Source organism: Electrona antarctica (assembly GCF_951216825.1).
Source record: "Electrona antarctica genome assembly, chromosome: 9".
NCBI lineage: Eukaryota > Metazoa > Chordata > Actinopteri > Myctophiformes > Myctophidae > Electrona > Electrona antarctica.
In genome coordinates this window covers 55,583,536-55,602,470 of record NC_136790.1, presented here as the reverse complement: position 1 = coordinate 55,602,470, position 18,935 = coordinate 55,583,536, and the positions used below count along the sequence as shown (strand labels likewise).

The window sequence follows — 18,935 nt, the reverse complement described above, 5'->3', positions numbered from 1 at the left end:
TGGAGCCTCTACAGCGGTGGAGCCTCTACAGCGGTGGAGCCTCTACAGCGGTGCCCGTTGGGCACTGGCCTACTTGGAACCTCAACCTCTCTAAGGTAGATTAATGACGTAGCTCAATGTTGTAAATGAGTGGTACTCCCCTTCAACGGGAACTTAAGATATTCAGAAAGTGGGCTTCAAATCCAGCTGATAGGCCTATTCCTTGCCACCTGTGTACATGCATCATATTTGGGCATAGCTACGGTGGAAACTCCTTATATGGACATGCCAGGGCATAGTGACATCAGAGGTATGACATAATCATCTTACCAGACGGGAGATATAAGACGATGCAGAAGCTCCAAGTCTACCAACCAATCAGTTTACAGATACTGGAGTCTACCAACTGAAGCTCATAACATCCGTCCTCTCCTTGCATCTTATTGGCCGGAACCACAGAGCTTATTGGCTATTCAGAGTCCCTCTGTGAGCGTCATTGAAGTCACGTCTATCTTCTCAGCGACGAGCAGAAATGGCGTCTGCCAGCGGTCTCCTGTCTGAAGATCACTTCCTGTGTTCCATCTGTATGGAGGTGTTCACTGATCCGGTCAGCACTCCATGTGGACACAACTACTGCAAAGCCTGTATCACACGTTACTGGGACGCTAAGGATGTGTGCAAGTGTCCACTGTGTAACAGAACATGCTTAAAGAATCAAGAATTCTTTGTTAATAAAGTCGTCTCTGAGATGGTCGATCAGTTCAGGAGTCACAAGATGAAAGAAGAATATGAAGCAAAGACTGAGGATGAAGTTCAGCAGACGATCCAGGAGAGACAAGAGAAGATTCAGGAGGTCAAACGCTCTGTAGAGCTCAGCAGGAAAGATGCAGATACAGTCAAAGCAGGCAGTGTGCAGGTCTTCACTGCTCTGATCAGCTGTATTGAGAGAAGCCAGGCTGAGCTCATTGGTGTGATTGAAGAGAAGCAGAAAACAACAGAGAAACAAGCTGAAGGCTTCATTGAAGATCTGCAACAGGAAGTCACTCAGTTAGAGAAGAGAATCTCTGAGCTGAAACAGCTCTCACACACTGAAGACCACCTCCTCCAGAACTTCACATCCATCAACACAGAGTGGAGACCCACCAAGGACTGGACAAAGGTCAACGTCCAACAGTCTTCACATGTGGGGACAGTGAGGACAGCTGTGTCTCAGCTGGAGAAGACACTCAGCCAAGAGATGAAGCAGCAGCTGTGTGATGTTGAGATGAAGAGGATCCAGCAATATGAGGTGGATGTAACTCTGGACCCTGATACAGCACATCCCAAACTCATCCTGTCTGAGAATGGAAAACAAGTGAGTCATGGAAACGTAAGGAAGAATCTCCCTGACAACACAGAGAGATTCTCTAGATATAACAATGTCTTAGGAAAACAAGGATTCTCCTCAGGAAGGTTTTACTATGAGGTTCATGTTGGAGGGAAGACTGGCTGGGATGTAGGAGTGGCCAGAGAGTCCATCGACAGGAAATGTGTAAACGCACTGAGTCCCAACAATGGTTACTGGACTATAGTGTTGAGGAATGGAAATGAGTACCGTGCTACTGACCCTGCTGTCCTCCTCCCTGTAAGAGAGAAGCTCCAGAAAGTGGGAGTGTTTGTGGATTATGAGGAGGGTCTGGTCGCCTTTTATGATGTGGAGACCAGAGTTCACATCTACTCTTTCACTGGCTGCTCCTTCACTGATAAACTTTTTCCATTCTTCAGTCCATGTAATAATGACCGTGGCAGAAACTCTGCTCCTCTGATCATCTCTCCTGTCACCAATGGCGGATTTTAACAATCTGGTCCGTGCTGCAGGGGGGGGGTAGTGCAATAAACCGCCTGTCCTGTCCTGTCACCACGGAGAAGAACAGCATGGAGTTTGTTGGACAAATAAAAATAAAAACATAGACAAATATCAAATCTACTGCAGAAGCTCTCAACGTGTTATAATGCACCTACTTTATGACAAAGTAAAAAAAGAAAAAAAAAGAAAAGAAAATCACACCATAATGTGAAGTGAGCGGTGTTGACTTCCAGCTCTGGGTAGTAACAAAAAAAAGAAAAGGCATGAACAAAACAATTAACATTCGCGTGACTGAGGTAAGGGCGGCGGTGGATCAGGGGTAAAGTGGCCGGATGGAAGGTTCCCGGTTCGATCCCTGTGGGCTCCCTCAGAGTTAGTGTCGAAGTGTCCTTGAGCCCGTTGGAGCCTCTACAGCGGTGCCCGTTGGGCACTGGCCTGCAAGTTGGAAATGCATGCCCCACCCGGATATTATTTATGTCTGTGTCCCTTTTATTCCCATATGTGGAGTTATTTGTCAGGCATTCCCAAATATGGAGTCTATGCAGACGTCAGAATGTTGTCAGAACAGGCCAGCTCCATATATGGACCCTGGGCAGGTGCCCTGTCCAGAGCACGGGCTATTTGGGGCGGTTCTGGACTACCGTGGATTACATTCTGGTGGGCCACCAATATGAGACAAAATTACAATATATTTATTTCATCACAACAATGTTATATCCGGTCCATCTGTTCTCCCAAAATAGCCGATTTACAGCTTATAGCAGTGGTTCCCAAAGTGGGTTATGGGGACCCCCAGGGGTCCTTGAGAGAGTTCGAGGGGGTCCCCAGCTAAATGATAGTTTGGAACCGGTCCATTTGGTTCCATTTGTACACTCTCAGAGTTAAATTAACATTGATTTTACAATATAAATTGGGGGGTCCCAGAGACAGAAATTCCATCAAATGAGGGTCCGTAGACTAATGCTAGTCACACTGGCGGTCCTTGAAATTTAACGGGTTGAGAATCACTGCTAGAGCCATAAAACTCTATGGGGTCCCTGGCATCTTCAAATGGGGGTCTGCTGGATAATTAGTGTCAATTTGGGGGTCCTTGACATGAACAAGTTTGGGAACCACTGGCCTATAGTGAGCTTGCAGATCAGCTATTTTCTGAGAACAGGTTTAATGTGAATATCACCTATACAGTGTGTGTGTGTGTGTGTGTGTGTGTGTGTGTGTGTGTGTGTGTGTGTGTGTGTGTGTGTGTGTGTGTGTGTGTGTGTGTGTGTGTGTGTGTGTGTGTGTGTGTGTTGACATGAACAAGTTTGGGAACCACTGGCCTATAGTGAGCTTGCAGATCAGCTATTTTCTGAGAACAGGTTTAATGTGAATATCACCTATACAGTGTGTGTGTGTGTGTGTGTGTGTGTGTGTGTGTGTGTGTGTGTGTGTGTGTGTGTGTGTGTGTGTGTGTGTGTGTGAAGTGAGGGGCGCTAATATATTAAAGTCTAACTCATGTTGATTAGGTGATGTCATGTGATGTAAAACAAACAGTGCAAACACAAACATTAAATGCCATTAACAATAAAGAGACAACAATGTAATGAGGGACAATATGACGTAAAGTTTCCCTTCATTGTCAATGGCGTTTTAAAAACAAACATTACACCTGTAGGGGAGAACGGGGGAAGATGAGCCAGCGGGTAAGTTGAACCACCCCCTTTATCTAGAAAACTGTGTTGCCATGTGACCTTAAATCTAGTAAGCATCCATCATTTACACCTGGCTGTGAAGTTGGGAAGCACATGGGGAAAGTAGAAAACATTATTTTACACAAAAAACTGTTTTTTGTCGGTCAAAGTACAATTTCGACACATCATGTAAAATGACTGTTATACAAAGCAACATGTACCTAGGTCTAAAATGTAATATCATACACGTTGATGATTTGCCAATGGATAGAACCATGTGAATCATTTAGCAAATAAATGGTCCGAAGTAACTTATTAGTCATTGTTTTAAAAAATGGGTCAATGGGAATCACTATTCATGTTTTTGTATTAAGTCTTTGCTACTCAAATGATACTGAATGACCTTTAATTTGCATGTACATACTCATTTAAGAGAAGTTTGCAATATTGTATTAACAATATTGCAAATATAAGGTTCTGAATAACAAACTTTATTTAATTGACTTAATATTGTTTAAATAATAAATAAACAAATAAATAAGACTATTTGCAAAAGGGAAAACTGTTATTATATTATTATCGATAAGTGAATACATTATTTGTTCAAGTTTAAGCTTTTAACATTCAAATATCATGTGGTTCAACTTACCCCTCGACTTGGATCAACTTACCCCTTACCTGGGGCAAATTGAGCCACATTACCACTTTTTTTTTAAAAGGTCATATTTTCATGGCCCTTTGTCATAGATGCTTACTCATCATTTGAATTGATAGAAGACATCCTGAAATATGGGTAGATCATTAGATTTTACCGCCATCTCATTTTGCCTTGCTTCCAGAACAACTTAAGCAAAAAGTGGTTCATCTTCCCCCGTTCTCCCCTATATAGGAGGGGCTAGCACCCCTCAAAAATCAGACCTGTCTGAAGAGAGTGGTACTGTACTGTACTGTACTGTACTGTACTGTACTGTACTGTACTGTACTGTACTGTACTGTACTGTACTGTACTGTACTGTACTGTACTGTACAAACCCTCCTCCCTGGCCTGTGAGTGTCTGTATGTGTGTTAGGCTGTGCAGCAGTGACACTTGGTGGTGAACAAACACTATAACACCATTTCCGTGCTCGGACAAACACAGGGACAGACCCAGCCACACAGCTGTCTATAGGAGTGGTTGCACCACTCAAATGTACACGTTCAGACAGTGGTCAATAGAAAAAACTATGACTCATGTAGAACCATTCACTTCTTATAATTGCTATGCAGCAGTTACAGTTGCAACTCCTATTCATGTACATCTGTGCGGACTATATTTCTCAGCTGAGTCCAGGTTTAACTGTAAGTTGCCTCTCTATATCAGCAGAATCCAGAGGGATTCTCCTGACAAAGTGACCCCTGTAAAGGTATCATCTAATTCAATTCACTTTCCCACTCAACATCAAGCACAAGCACTATGTAGAGATCTCTTTTAATCTTGTTTGTGTATATTTTATGTAATGGTTGATGTTGGCTGGTATGTTTTGTCTTACACCTAGTTTGTGACACTGTCACCTGATGGCTCGGAGAAAATACAAAGGATGAAAGTGTCTTCATTACGTTTGGAGCAGATCAAACCCTGGGCAGAGGGGAATCGCCGGGGAAACCGCATGAGAACTATTGCGGTGCCTTCGTCCTTTGGTGAGTGTGCACACACACACACACGCACACACACACACACACAGAGCTGGCCAGGGCCACACAAAGCATTATCCACTGTATGAACTATCCAGGCACAAAAAGATTGTATTCAACAATGTGTGTTACATGTGTCATTACAGAGTGTGTCATCGAAGTGTACCAAGCGGCCCATGAGGGAATGGACCCAAGCTCAACTGCACACAATAATGCTGGGTCCAAAGTCAGCCGCATAAAGGCATTCATTTTATATATGTCTGTAGGTGTGAGCAAGACCTCGGACTGGAGGTTCCTGTTTAACGTGGAGAGGATCAAAAGGTGAGTTTTGTTGGAGAGACTGATGGTCGATCTGTGATACAGACATGTTTGTACGGTAACCGTCCAGTGTTGGATTTTTCTAAAAGAATCACAGTATATTTTTGCTGGGTCCTCAGTTCGAACAATCTAATCTTGCCTCTCGGTTCCAAAGCTGTAAATGGGAAAATTAATGCCTCTACATTGATACGTTTGAGGTGACTACTTTTTGGACAGGAACATGGATCAAGACTGGTCTGGCCCTTATATTAGCTGAGTCCAGGGCCGGTCAGTCAGTCCGATTGCAAACCATTCCCCTTAGTTTGCCAGCCTGTCAGTCCGCCAGCCGACTTGCTTGCTGCTATTGCAATGTTAGCTTTTTTTGTGTTATCTGTTCATATATCACCATCAACATAACATTATCTCCAACATTTTGCAGCTTTTACAAGAGCCTCATGACATCTTCAAACCTGAAGCCTACATCAGTGCTCCACTACCTCCAGAGTATAAAGCAGTTCCTCGTGCACGCAAGTGCGACCCAGGTTCCGGCCTGCAAGCTGAACAAGGCTGAGTGGTTCACCATCATCAGCACATTCAGCATGCTCGTAAAGAGCATCCGCAGGCCGGTCGTGCGGCACCAGCAGGAGACCAAGAGGGCCAAACACGAGGTGCTCCCCATCAAGCAGCATCTGCGGACCTTCCAGGTGCAGGCCAGGAAGAAGATTCCTCTGGTCCTGGGTATGTTTTACCCTCTCATCTCATCAGAGATGAGATTCCCACACATAACCAGAGCTATTAACCTTCAATCACAATATAGCAATATTCCAAGAGTTTTAGCCTATAAAAACACAATACTTATAGTTTGCACTTCTGTCTCTTTTCACCCCCTGTCCCTTTTTACCCAGAGAAACTCAGGAGGAAACCAGCAAACACAGGCCATAGATATGAGTTTTACGGCCTCCTGTCTGGCTACTGGTCAACCCTCTATGGACACAGGCCATGTGTTCTAAAGAACATGGTTGACCAGGAGGTGACGGTAGCCAGACTCACCAGGGACAGGACCGTGGAAAAATACTTCCTGATACTGGTGAGTGCTTGTTTAGATTTATTCACTTTCTTCCTGGGACCATGTTAACAACTAATTTGACTTTTCATGTAGGGTGGCATGGTAGCTGAGTGGTTAGCACTGCTGCCTCACTAACTTACGTCTTCATTTCAGCTGAATCCAGGTTTAACTGTAACTTTCCTCTCCATATCAGCTGGCCTGGGTGCGGGGGCGAGCCCCCCTTACATCCGGTGGCCTGCCATGCAGCATGGGGCGCCTCTGCAGGACTGTGTCCCAGGTGTATACAACATGCATACATCACACATACGTCAACTGACATATAGTGTCGCAGTCCCGCCCCCGTCGAGAGACCTGGAAGTGAATTCCCCATTCATTTATATTCCCTGTAGACTTTCAAAAATGATTTATTTAAAGACGTTCACGTCGCAGACAAAGCCAACTCTTGTTGTGACAAATGTATGACAATAAACACTGTTGTGGACCGATCAAATTAGAAAGAAGAAAAAAAATGGCAGGGAACACTTTGTTTTGTTTTTCTTCTTACTAATTATTTGGTCGGCCCAAAACATAGTTTGTTGTCATGATTTGTCACAACAATAGTTCACTTTGTCTGAGGCTTAAACGTATTTAAATAAATACTTCAATGGGAAAACGTCTATGGGAAAAATGAATGGGGAATTCCCTTCTGGGCCTCTCGTCATGAAAGGGGGTAGGACTGTGTACCCACTCAGCTTTTTTTTTGTCTAATAGATGTCTAATATTTGTCTAAAGGGCCGTCTAAAAATGCGATAAACGGCAAAAGATTTAGTTGTTGTTTTTTACGTCGATACTTAGATTAGACATTGATTAGTGGTTGTTTAAAGTGTGTGTGTGTGTGTGTGTGTGTGTGTGTGTGTGTGTGTGTGTGTGTGTGTGTGTGTGTGTGTGTGTGTGTGTGTGTGTGTGTGTGTGCGCGCGCACACACATTTAACAAGACATTGATTAGTGGTTGTTTAAAAGGTGTGTGTGTGTGTGTGTATGCACACACATTTAAAAACCGCTAATCAACGTCTAAAAAACTTTAATTTTTAGACGCACGTGTAATAGCCGGCTATTGCTCAGTGGGTAGGTTAATTAGTACATTACCTTACTACCTTATTGTTACTTAAAATTTGTCCAACCCAGCAATTAATAAAAACAAATGTATTTATTAAAGGAGAAGTACACCGGGAGGAAGAACAGCTTCGTGTTCTTCACAGGAGGAAAAAGAGGGTGCGATGGACTCCTTGGTTACTTTCAAAAGGAGTGGACCAGGTGTGGCCTTCCTGGGAAGCCCTTCTTCATGCTAATCAGGACTGCCATCTCATTTTATGTAAGCAGCATTGGCCAACATTGGATCATCAATTTGTTTGCTGAATATATTGACTGTGTGCACCAATTTTGATTTATTTTAATTTATTTGGTGTTTTGTATGTGCTAAATTAATTAGGCGCGTCAAACACTGTCGGGGGATACGCGGAAGAAGGTAACCGATCTGATGGCACACAACATGGACATAGCAGATCGGTTCTATGCGCTGAACCCCACACCAACAGAGACGGCCGAGATCAGGGAGCTTATCCAGTGCTCTCTGGATGGGCCGCAGCCTGATGCCACAGCAGAGGAGATGGAGAAGCTGGTGGAAACAGCTAGAGTATCGGCCATATCGACCGATATTCACTCTGATCGGTAATCTGCATTTACCCTGTCTGTGATCTGCAATTAACCTTATGTGGAGAAACTGATCTTTTACACTATTTAAGTGGTATAAATGACGTTCAGATAGAGCATAATATCATTTTGCATTTTTGTGACAGGCCTAAACATTCTCCCCCTCCTCCCCCCACACACAGGAACAGTTTTGACACCATACCGGTAATAATTTTGGAAATATTAAAATTTGCAACATTTCACAAGATCAGTATCGGCCAATCATGAGAAAAACAATCGGTGATCGGTCCCAAAAAACCTGATCGGAGCATCCCTAATTGTATGTAATCTTACTCTGCTAGTACGGGCCATTAACCCCTCCTTTAACTAGAGTTGTTCTGATACCGGCTACCATTAAGTACTCGGTACTCTGAACCAGCCCTTATACTCTGACCCGAGTACCAAAACAACAAATTGACATTATGCTGAACGAATGCAACGGGAGCACGTCTGACCCAACACTGCAGCAAATCGCCAAAAACAGCCAATCTACAAGCATAAATGACAACTGAACTGACATGTGTTGATCGGAGATCCATCTGCATCTATGAGGAAAAGGGGGTATATTCAAACGTTTTGAACTGAACATCTTCTGGGGGGGGGGGGGGGGGTTCCTGGAACAACATATTTTCAGATGGGGGTCGGCGGCCAATTACATATACTTTTTGGGGTCTTTGACATGAAAAGGTTTGAGCACATGCACCACTGACTTTTCAGGAAACGGTCATGATTTAGAAGACATTTGTAGAATTGAGTTAGGTCTTAATGGGTTAAAATGGGCAGTGGCGGTGGCTCAGGGGTAGAGTGGCTGGATGGAAACTTCAAGGTTGCCAGTTCAAACCCTGTGGGCTCCCCCAGAGTTAGTGTCACTGAACCCCTAATTGCTCCTGATGTGCAGGTTGGTACCTTGCATGGTTTCCTCCGGCATCGGTGTATAAATGTGTGCGTGAATGTAATGCAATGGATAAAGGCGCTATATAAGTACCATTTTAAAAATGAGACAGCCAAAAAGTAAAATGACAGTTACAACAGGTCTTTCTGGAAAAACCTTCAAACACCGCTTCATGTCATTGCGCTTGTGTGTAGTGTACACCGTGTTTGTGTGTATGACTTGAGTGCGGTGCCATCAGTCACTTACTCACTTATCGTGAGTTTCTTGAGTGCAAGTTGCAGTGTCGTATTGTCAGTACACAGCCATTCTCTTTCAGTGCAGAAAGATGTACAGAAAGAGCTTCAGTCCGTTCAGCGCAGGACGTTCCTGAGCCGTGCGCACGTTAGGGGTGCCCCCAGTCAAACAATAACGTGAAAAAAGCAAATAAAATAATCCACTCCAAAAGGAGAAAAAAATAAAATAATCCACTGGTCAACCTTGTATACATCCTAGGCAATATGTAGTCTCATATCTCGGTGTCCTCCTCGTCGTCCAAGCTTTCTGGTTGCCACTCTCTTTCCTCCTCCATCTCTGCCTCCTGTTCTTCCCTGCAGTCTGCTGCTTGAGTTTAAGGTCCTCCAATCTTCTCTTGAGCAGACAGATTAGGCCCCTCGAACCCTCCTCGGTCAATACATTTGGAAAAGCTAGAATATATATTATATACACGAGAACATTAATGGAATTCAATTCAAACCACACATGTTAAAATGAACGGTAACCAAATACCAACATGTCTCTCACTTGGACAATTGCATAAAAAGACAGATGGAGTTGTACTTACTTCCCGTCTGTGACAGGACGGTTCCCATCTGTGTTTGCACTTTTGCTACAGAGTCCTTTAAGAAGGCAGTGTTGCATCATCTCCTTTACCAGAATCTGCTTTTCCTCTGCCAGTCGTGACAGAAGCATCACCTGGTCAAAAAGCCGTTTCTTGCAGAGGATGTCGACACCATCTGTGATGATATGACAACATTAATAATGAAAACATTGAATTATTAATTATAAATAAATACAAAAAGTCATCTCAAACGTGGTCACAAAGTCTAATAGAGATACCGGTATTATAATAAACACCTGTGTTCTGTTCCTGCCAAGGCCATATCATGCTCTCCACAGCTTTGTTGGACAGTTTCTGCACAACAGTGCTTATATCCACAGGGGTTGCATCAGGTTGTTGGTTGTACCTATAATGTAAAATATTAATACCAGGCAGGGTGAAGTGTTGAGAATGAAGATTAAACCAGAACAGCATACAGATCAACAAGCCTCCTGGCCTGTTCCCCAAACCCAATCTAATGTGCTATACTGTAAATACCTGGTCATAAAAGGATATATTCTAAAGATGAGACAAATACACTTCGCTGACAGAGTGATAGTAAGCATGGAGGTGTATGGTCAGCTGACCACTGTGGTCTAGTCAGCAAGCTCTCTCACCAATGTGCCATTTCAATTCAATTCAATTCAATTCAATTCAATCTTTATTGCAGACTCAGGGGAATCCATATCACAGTACAAAACAACAATACAATAGATTCAAAAAAAGATAATATAGAAATAAATATACGATAAAAAGAGTTCCACAATGTTCAGTTTTGAACATACAGACAAGTTCGCCAATGGTTCCACAGTCTGGAGGAGAACCTGACAGAACTACGTAGCGGGTTAGTAATGACATCAATGATGTAATTTACTGACTCAGATACTCTGCACATAAATCTATACATAAGATTGCGCAGCACAGCAGAGCAAGTGGGGACCCCAACACTGACGAACATGTGGCTTGCACTGGAGCTTCTTGGAGCTCTCAGTAGCAGCCTCATACAGTCATTGTAGGCCACTGTCAATCGTCTAATACTGGCCTGTTTGTAGCGACACCACAGGTGGGCGGTATACAGGGGTGTACAAAAGGATTTAAAAAGTGAAATCTTCACCGGTACTGAGCACATGCTAAATTTTCTACACAGCATGTTTCCTTGCGCATACAGCTTCCGGCGCTGTCTATATATGTCCTTGTCATCAGAGAGGTCATTTGAGATGATGTGGCCCAAATATTTAATCTCACTGCAGACACTAAAGACAGAGCCAGAGAGATAAAAGTCAGGAAAGGTTAGATGTCTGTCTTCCCTGCTTCGAACAATCATAATCTTGCTCTTTTTTGCATTATATTTAATGTCAAAGTCAGCACCATACTGTGAGCATAAACTCAGCAGCTGTTGAAGACCAGCACTATATGGACTAAAGATGACCAAATCGTCTGCATACATGAGGTGATTAATTAGCAGGTTTCCAACCCTACATACCCTGTACCACATGCATTTAATAACATAGATAACTCATCCATATAGACGTTAAAAAGAAAAGGGGATAAAATCCCACCCTGCCTGACACCATTGTTTACACCAAAGGGAGCAGAGGTTGACCTCCCCCAATTTACTCTCATCGTCTGGTGAGCATACCAGAATACCAGAATTCTGACAAGGAAATTAGGGACCCCTCTTTGCGATAATTTATAAAAAAGTTTCTCATTATTAATGCGATCAAAAGCTCGCGATGCATCAATAAAACACATAAACATAGTAGAATTGAGTCCATTATACTTATCTAGAATTTCTTTAAGAGCAAAAATACACATGTCTGTGCCTTGCTTACGTTTGAAGCCAAATTGGTTATCTGTAGATGTAACCCAGCTGTCAGTTGTGTTAATGCAGCTTCACTCTAATTCAATGTGTAGTGCCCTTTAAGAGTTACGACAGTACTGATGATTTATGGCTGTTTTTACGACAACGTTCTCACTTACGTTGGTTCTCACTTACGCGGGTCAGATGGTATTTGCCTGCCTTGAGAGAGACATCACGTCTTACAGACTCGTCTCAAACAATACTTTTGTTTGTTGTTACACTCTTCAATATTAGGTGAGCACTGAACATATATGTAAGAGGGTAAAATCTGTCATATGGTAATGCTGTTTGTTTTATGGTGAATGTTTTAATAATATAAGACATAATATAAGACATTGTTTTATTTGTATATTGAGAGATGGTATTTGCCTGCCTTGAGAGAGACATCACGTCTTACAGACTCGTCTCAAACAATACTTTTGTTTGTTGTTACACTCTTCAATATTAGTGGACCCAAGAAGAAAAGAGACTGCATGCTGCTCATCACCTGTGTCTGACTGTGGAGAACTGTCATGTCTGTGACCATTGGAGAACTCACTGGTTTGGTCTAGTACCTGCAAAGTCTGGTATCTCTATTCTCACCCAGACTCTATGGACTGAGGAGAATTACAAAGGAACCCCTTTGGTTTTCAATCAGAGACAATTGTTTTGTTTCATTTGAGACTGTTGATTCAAATATCAGGAGATTGGAGTTGGACTATATATACTGTACATGTTTTTATTTTATTTTATTTTGTTATCAATCTGAATGTTCAAAGGTGAATTCTATGTTTAGAAAATAAGAAGATACAGTATCTACTCTGTTATTGCTCATGGGAACAGTTGTGTTCATGTCCAGTACATTATATAAAAGAAACATATAAACTAAGCTGGATACAGTAGTAAACTGCTACTGGAACCTGGAGAAAATAAATTCTACTAAGTTGGTACAGCTACATGGTTTCTATAATTATTCTGTCACGAGCTGTAGACAGTATTGGTTACAACAAAGATAAGTAGAGAAAAAATGGCGCCCGAACAGGGACTTGAGCACAACTGTCCTCATTTCTAAACTCAAAAGCTACCAAACATAATCACCAGATAATTTAAGTATTGGTCTAATTGAGAAAACAAAATGGAGTTTTGTAAACAGTATGGTTTTGATCCAGAGCGCTATGCCATGCTTAAGGGAGTTGAAGCAGAGGTTACACTGGAAGAGGTGCAAAAGGCTTTTGCCAAACTAGATCATGTAGAAATGGTCATGCTCCTTGATAGCCTTCCTGACACACTCTTGTGTCAGTTCCGTGATTCCATAACTCCCATGTTTTTAGACAGTGAGCATTCCATTGGCGAAATATGTTGTGAGGTCATTCAGATAGATGAGTACACACAAGCCCACACAAGCCCACAAAAGCCTGACTTGGCAGCCAGTGATGAAGTAGTGCCCCTTGCTCGTATACTTGATGATTTGACACTCAACTTTAAGGAACAGGTATACGCGTTGGCACAAGCTTATAAGATTGACCCCACAACTCTGAATAAAATAGCAGGGAATCAGATTAGTGGAAAGTGTGGTACTGAACAGGGCCCAATGACTTCTACTCCTGCCACTAAAGTTAAGTTATAGCCCCCGTCTAATCCAAGCTCCCCTGTCACCCGTGAAGTTCATTATCCATCCAGTCATACACAGACAGCTAATGATGGCACCTTCCTTGTTAACGCTACGACAGCAGATGTTCAGAGAGTCATTGTGGAGCACATTGTAAAGCATGAGTCATCGGGCTATACTCCCCCTACCCGTGAGCTACGCCCCTTCTCAGGAAACTCTCCAAAACCACCTGCTGAGGTGGACTACAGCGTATGGCGGCTCCGAGTTAAACAATTGCTAAATGACTCCACTCCCTCAGAGGGACAGCAGCGCCGCATGCTGCTTGATAGCTTAATGTCCCCTGCTTTGAATGTTGCTCTCTCTATTGGACCTCAAGCCCCACCAAAAGCCTACCTCCAGGAATTGGATAAGGTTTATGGCAATGTCACGGGAGGTGAGGAACTGTATATTCAGTTCCTTGAGACTCATCAAGACCAGTTAGGCGGAGAGAGAGCATCTGATTATCTTCGTCGACTCCAAACTCTGTTACAGGAAGTTGTTGAAAGCAATGGAGTGGCTAAACAAGATGAGGACTCACAGTTGTTAAAGCAGTTCCTCAGAGGGTGTTGGGATGATTGTTTAATCTCCACATTGCACCTAAAAGAGCAAATTAAGGATCCCAGGAAAAGCACTCTCAGTTTCTCAGAGTTGTTGTTCAATATCAGAACCTATGAGAAAGAAAGTCAGCTAAAAGAAAATCGGAGGAAGCGACACATGGGGGGAAATTCAACCAGAGTTCATACTAAGACTCTCTTAACCACTGACGAGCGGGAGTCCTCTAGCAACGATGCCCCCAGTCATTTGGATGCTCATGCTAGAGAGCAATTAGAGGAGAGAATTCGACAGCTAGAGGCCGAACTGTGGAAAACTGCACCTGCTCAAAAGACCCTCAGAAATGATAAAGGAGGGCGGAGGCCTCCACAGAGAACTAAAAGCAGTTTCCCGGATCAACCTATTTCTGCCATTCCTACCGATGACCAGATAAAAGTTGGGACATTTTGCTATAATTGTGGAGAAGACTCTCACATGATGACACAATGCAATAACCCGACTAATGCTGTCCTAGTGCAAAAGAAACTCTGTGAGAGGCACCATGCTAGGCAAAGCCAACGGTCACTTGGCCGACAACAACCAGGCCCAGAGTCAAACCTGTCTTTAAACTATTAGAAGCTCCTGCTGTGGAACAAACAGGAGCTTGTGGTCAAAATAGTTCCACTTATTTTCTTAGTCAGTGCATGTATGAACCTTCAGATGCCCCTGAGACTCAGTTTCCAGCTGGTCTTGTCGGAGACCCATGTGACAGTGTTGCATGGTTGGATAAAGTTCCGTGCCAGTGTTTGATAGACACAGGGTCGCAGGTGACAATCATATCTGAGTCATTCTATACTGAATTTCTTCCTCACCGAGAACTGCTCCCTATTAACAAGCCACTTAACATTGAGGGTGCAGCTGGACAAAAGGTCCCATATATAGGATATGTAGAAGTTGAGATTCAGTTCCCGAAATATGCTTGTGGAACAGATCAATGCTTTCCCATCCTAGCATTAGTAAGTCCTGACCAGTCGTACAATGAGCAGTTTTCTCTCCTTGTTGGCACAAATGTCCTGTGTCCAATGATACAGGAGTGTAGAAAAAGGGGCGGAGCAAAGTTTTTGGAGACATTGACTATTCAGACCAGCAATGGCATATACAGAGTGTCGCAAACAGAATGACCTCCACGCAAAAGATGCAAAAGTTTTGCGTGTGACGCTCAGCAGCAAAACGCCTATACGTTTAAAGCAAGGAGAAATGAGTACTTTAAAAGGTATCTGCCACACTAAGCCCAGACGGAAGGAGTACCAAGCTGTCGTGGGTGGGTCAGACGTCATTCCTACCCCAGGAGGTCTCATTGTGTATGACCAGATAGTGGATGTCAAGCCTAAATCCCACAACAAGATAAAACTTGCTGTCAAAAACGTGTCGCAGCATGACATCATCCTGTATCCAAAAAGAGTCATTGCTGAGTGCTCCCCAATTGATTGGGCTGTGCCTATTACACCCCCTGATCTGAACACCGTGTCCAATGATAATCTGCTACAAGCACATTCTCTGTTGGTCTCCCACACTAACAACACCAATTCTACAGCTGAGACAGCTCATCCTGTATCCAAAAAGAGTCATTGCTGAGTGCTCCCCAATTGATTGGGCTGTGCCTATTACACCCCCTGATCTGAACACCGTGTCCAATGATAATCTGCTACAAGCACATTCTCTGTTGGTCTCCCACACTAACAACACCAATTCTACAGCTGAGACCCTTGATCTCGATTTTGGTGACAGTCCCATATCTCTGCAGCTAAAAGAGCACCTGCAGGCTCGAATCACTAAAGAAGTGCCCCATGCTTTTGCCAGACATGACCTAGACATTGGCCACCTTACAGGGGTTACTCATAATATTGAATTGGAGCCCCATGTTCCATTCAAAGAGCGAACAAGGCGTGTCTCTCCAGCAGACTTTAATGACTTGAAAAGGCACCTCCAAGATCTCTTGGTTTCCGGCATTATAGAGGAGTCACATAGTCCTTATGCCTCCCCAATTGTACTTGTCAGAAAGAAAAATGGGGATTTGCGAATGGTAATAGACTACCGGAGATTGAACAACCTCACTAGAAAAGATGCCTACCCATTACCTCGTATAGAGGAGACATTTGCCCTGCTGTCAGGTTCAAAATGGTTCACTGTACTTGATCTTAAGAGCGGATATTATCAGTTGGAGGTTGAACCCTCAGATCGGCCAAAGACAGCGTTTACAACGCCGTTTGGGACATGGCAATTTCGGAGAATGCCTCAAGGCCTGACCAACGCTCCAGCAACATTTCAGCGGACCATGGAGAAAGTAATGGGGGGTATTAACCTCCAGGAGGTTGTTGCGTTTCTTGATGACCTCATAATATTTTCCAGCTCACTGGAGGAGCATGAGGAACGACTGATGAAAGTCCTCAAGCGCATTGCTGATTTTGGGCTCAAACTGTCACCTTCCAAGTGCAAGTTCTTTCAGACCTCCGTAAAGTACCTCGGACATGTGATATCTGCCCAAGGAATCCAGCCTGACCCCGACAAGGTTGCTGCTGTCAAAGAATGGCCACAGCCTCAGACAGCCAAGGATCTCAGATCATTCCTAGGCTTCACTGGTTATTACAGGAGATTTGTAAGAGAGTACGCCAGGATTGTCAGGCCTCTAAATGACTTGTTAAAGGGAGATTTAGCCCCCAGGCACAAAGGCCCAAACTCATGGTTACGAACCAAATCACTTCCCCTTGGGGAAAGATGGACTTCTGCCTGTCAAGCAGCCTTTGAGCTCATTATTGAAAAATTGACTTCAGCACCTGTTCTTGCTTTTGCTAACTGGGATCTTCCGTATTTGCTCCACACCGATGCCAGCTTGATAGGTTTAGGTGCAGCTCTGTATCAGGTTCAAGATGGTGAAACTCGAGTTGTAGCCTATGCCAGTCGTGGCCTCTCTAAGAGCGAGAAGAATTACCCTGTGCATAAGCTAGAATTTCTCGCTCTAAAATGGGCGGTTAGTGAGAAGTTCCATGATTACTTATACGGGGCTAGCTTTAAGGTGATGACAGATAACAACCCTTTAACATACGTTTTGACCAGTGCAAAGTTGGATGCTGCAAGTCACAGGTGGCTCGCAGCCTTGTCTCTCTACAACTTTGACGTCAATTAGATTAGATTAGAACCTGGCAACCTGAAGCACGCATGCCACGCAGCGTTTGCGCTGACAGCGTTCTATGCTGCTGGACATAATATCATGACTATTTAAATAGCCTACAAAAAATAAAAATAAACAGAATGCCACCAAAGAAACAAACCAAGTCGGATGAGGAGATGGAGGAGATCAGGTCCATATTAAATGAGCTATCAGAGGAGATGGGAAACGTCTCCAAACAACAGACCAAACTGATCGACCTCATGGAGGAGGTGAAACTCCTCAAAACAATTATAAAAGAAAAGGACACGAAAATCAACGCCTTGGAGAATAGGATGGAAAACCTGGAACAATACACAAGGATGGAGGACATTATTATCACGGGCCTGGAAACAAAGCATCAAACTTATGCGAGGGCCGCGGCTGATACAGACAAAGGCGAGGATGCGCCTGAGCATGAGCTACAAACACTTGAGCAACAAGTTGTCACGTTCTTCGAAAGCATTGACATGCCCATCTCAAGCAACAACATCTCGGCTTGTCACACACTACCTCGAAAGGACAGCACATCTAAGCCTGTTATTATAGTTCGTTTTGCTAACCGAAAAGGCAAGATCGATTTATTAAGACAGGGTAAGAAGCTGGCCGGGACGGGAGTGTATGTAAATGAGCATCTTACTAAAAAGAATGCTGCAATCTCAAGGCAGGCGCGCATGCTAAAGAAACAAGGAAAAATACAATCAACGTGGACGAGGAACTGCAAGGTGTTAATCCGGCTTAACGAAGACGGATCACCTGAAAGCGCAAAAGTGGTGACGGTGAAGGAATTAAAAGAACTTGATAAATACAATGACACTTTGGCCTAAGTACTTGCGCTGTCACCGTGATGATCTGCCCTGCGAACATGACAGTTATATTGGCCTAGCCCTAGGCTATAATGAATGGCGTCCGTCTTTGTTGTTTTTATTGTTCCCTTGGACTGTCCATGGAAGTAAACAACCTCTTCAAACATTCCCGAATCCATAATGACGGACACAATTAGGGACAATGACTTTTCTTTTCCTTTCGATGACGTCGACGATCATGATTTTGGACCGCGGGATATGGATCATAACGCTGCAGTGGCTGCACAGAAATACGAGGAGCTGAATCTACAAACGTTTGACTTCACAGAATACAAGTCGTATGAACTTGGAAATAGCATTGACCCGGATAACCACGTCTACAATGACACAAACTGGAACTGTGAGTACTACACGGAGCAACAGTTTAAAGGAAATGTAAAAATGGACGGTAGCTTGTCAATTATACACTTCAACAGCAGAAGTCTCTATAAAAACTTTAAAGACATTAAGGACTATTAAAACAGTTTAACACATTTAATATTATTGCTATATCGGAATCCTGGCTCTCAAAAAGCAAAGAGGCCGATGTTGAATTAGACCATTATGAATTATTCACAATGAACAGATCTAACAATGAGTATGGAGGAGTTGCCCTGTATGTACATCATGATCTTAAATGCAAAGTAATTGAAACAATGTCATTAACTGTCGAAAATATCATGGAAATCATTACAGTGGAAATATATGTGGAAAAATCAAAGAGTATAATAATAAGTAGTGTATACAGAACTCCGGGATCATGTCTTGACACATTCAATGACAAGATGACTGACCTATTTGGCAAAATTATTGAAAGAAAGACGGTGTACATAGCTGGTGATTATAATGTGAATCTTTTA

The 18,935-nt window shown here is 43.2% G+C and overlaps 1 protein-coding gene across 1 annotated transcript; it reads left to right on the top strand.

The window, feature by feature from the left end:
* Positions 1 to 264: 264 nt before the first annotated feature.
* LOC306930074 (erythroid membrane-associated protein-like) lies at positions 265 to 1,816 on the top strand (the record flags this gene model as incomplete). The annotated part of the gene is made up of 2 exons (XM_079510817.1): positions 265 to 289; positions 849 to 1,816. The coding sequence occupies 2 exons, from the start codon at positions 265 to 267 to the stop codon at positions 1,814 to 1,816; spliced, it is 993 nt and encodes a 330-aa protein (XP_079366943.1).
* Between the last annotated feature and the right edge of the window lie 17,119 nt (positions 1,817 to 18,935).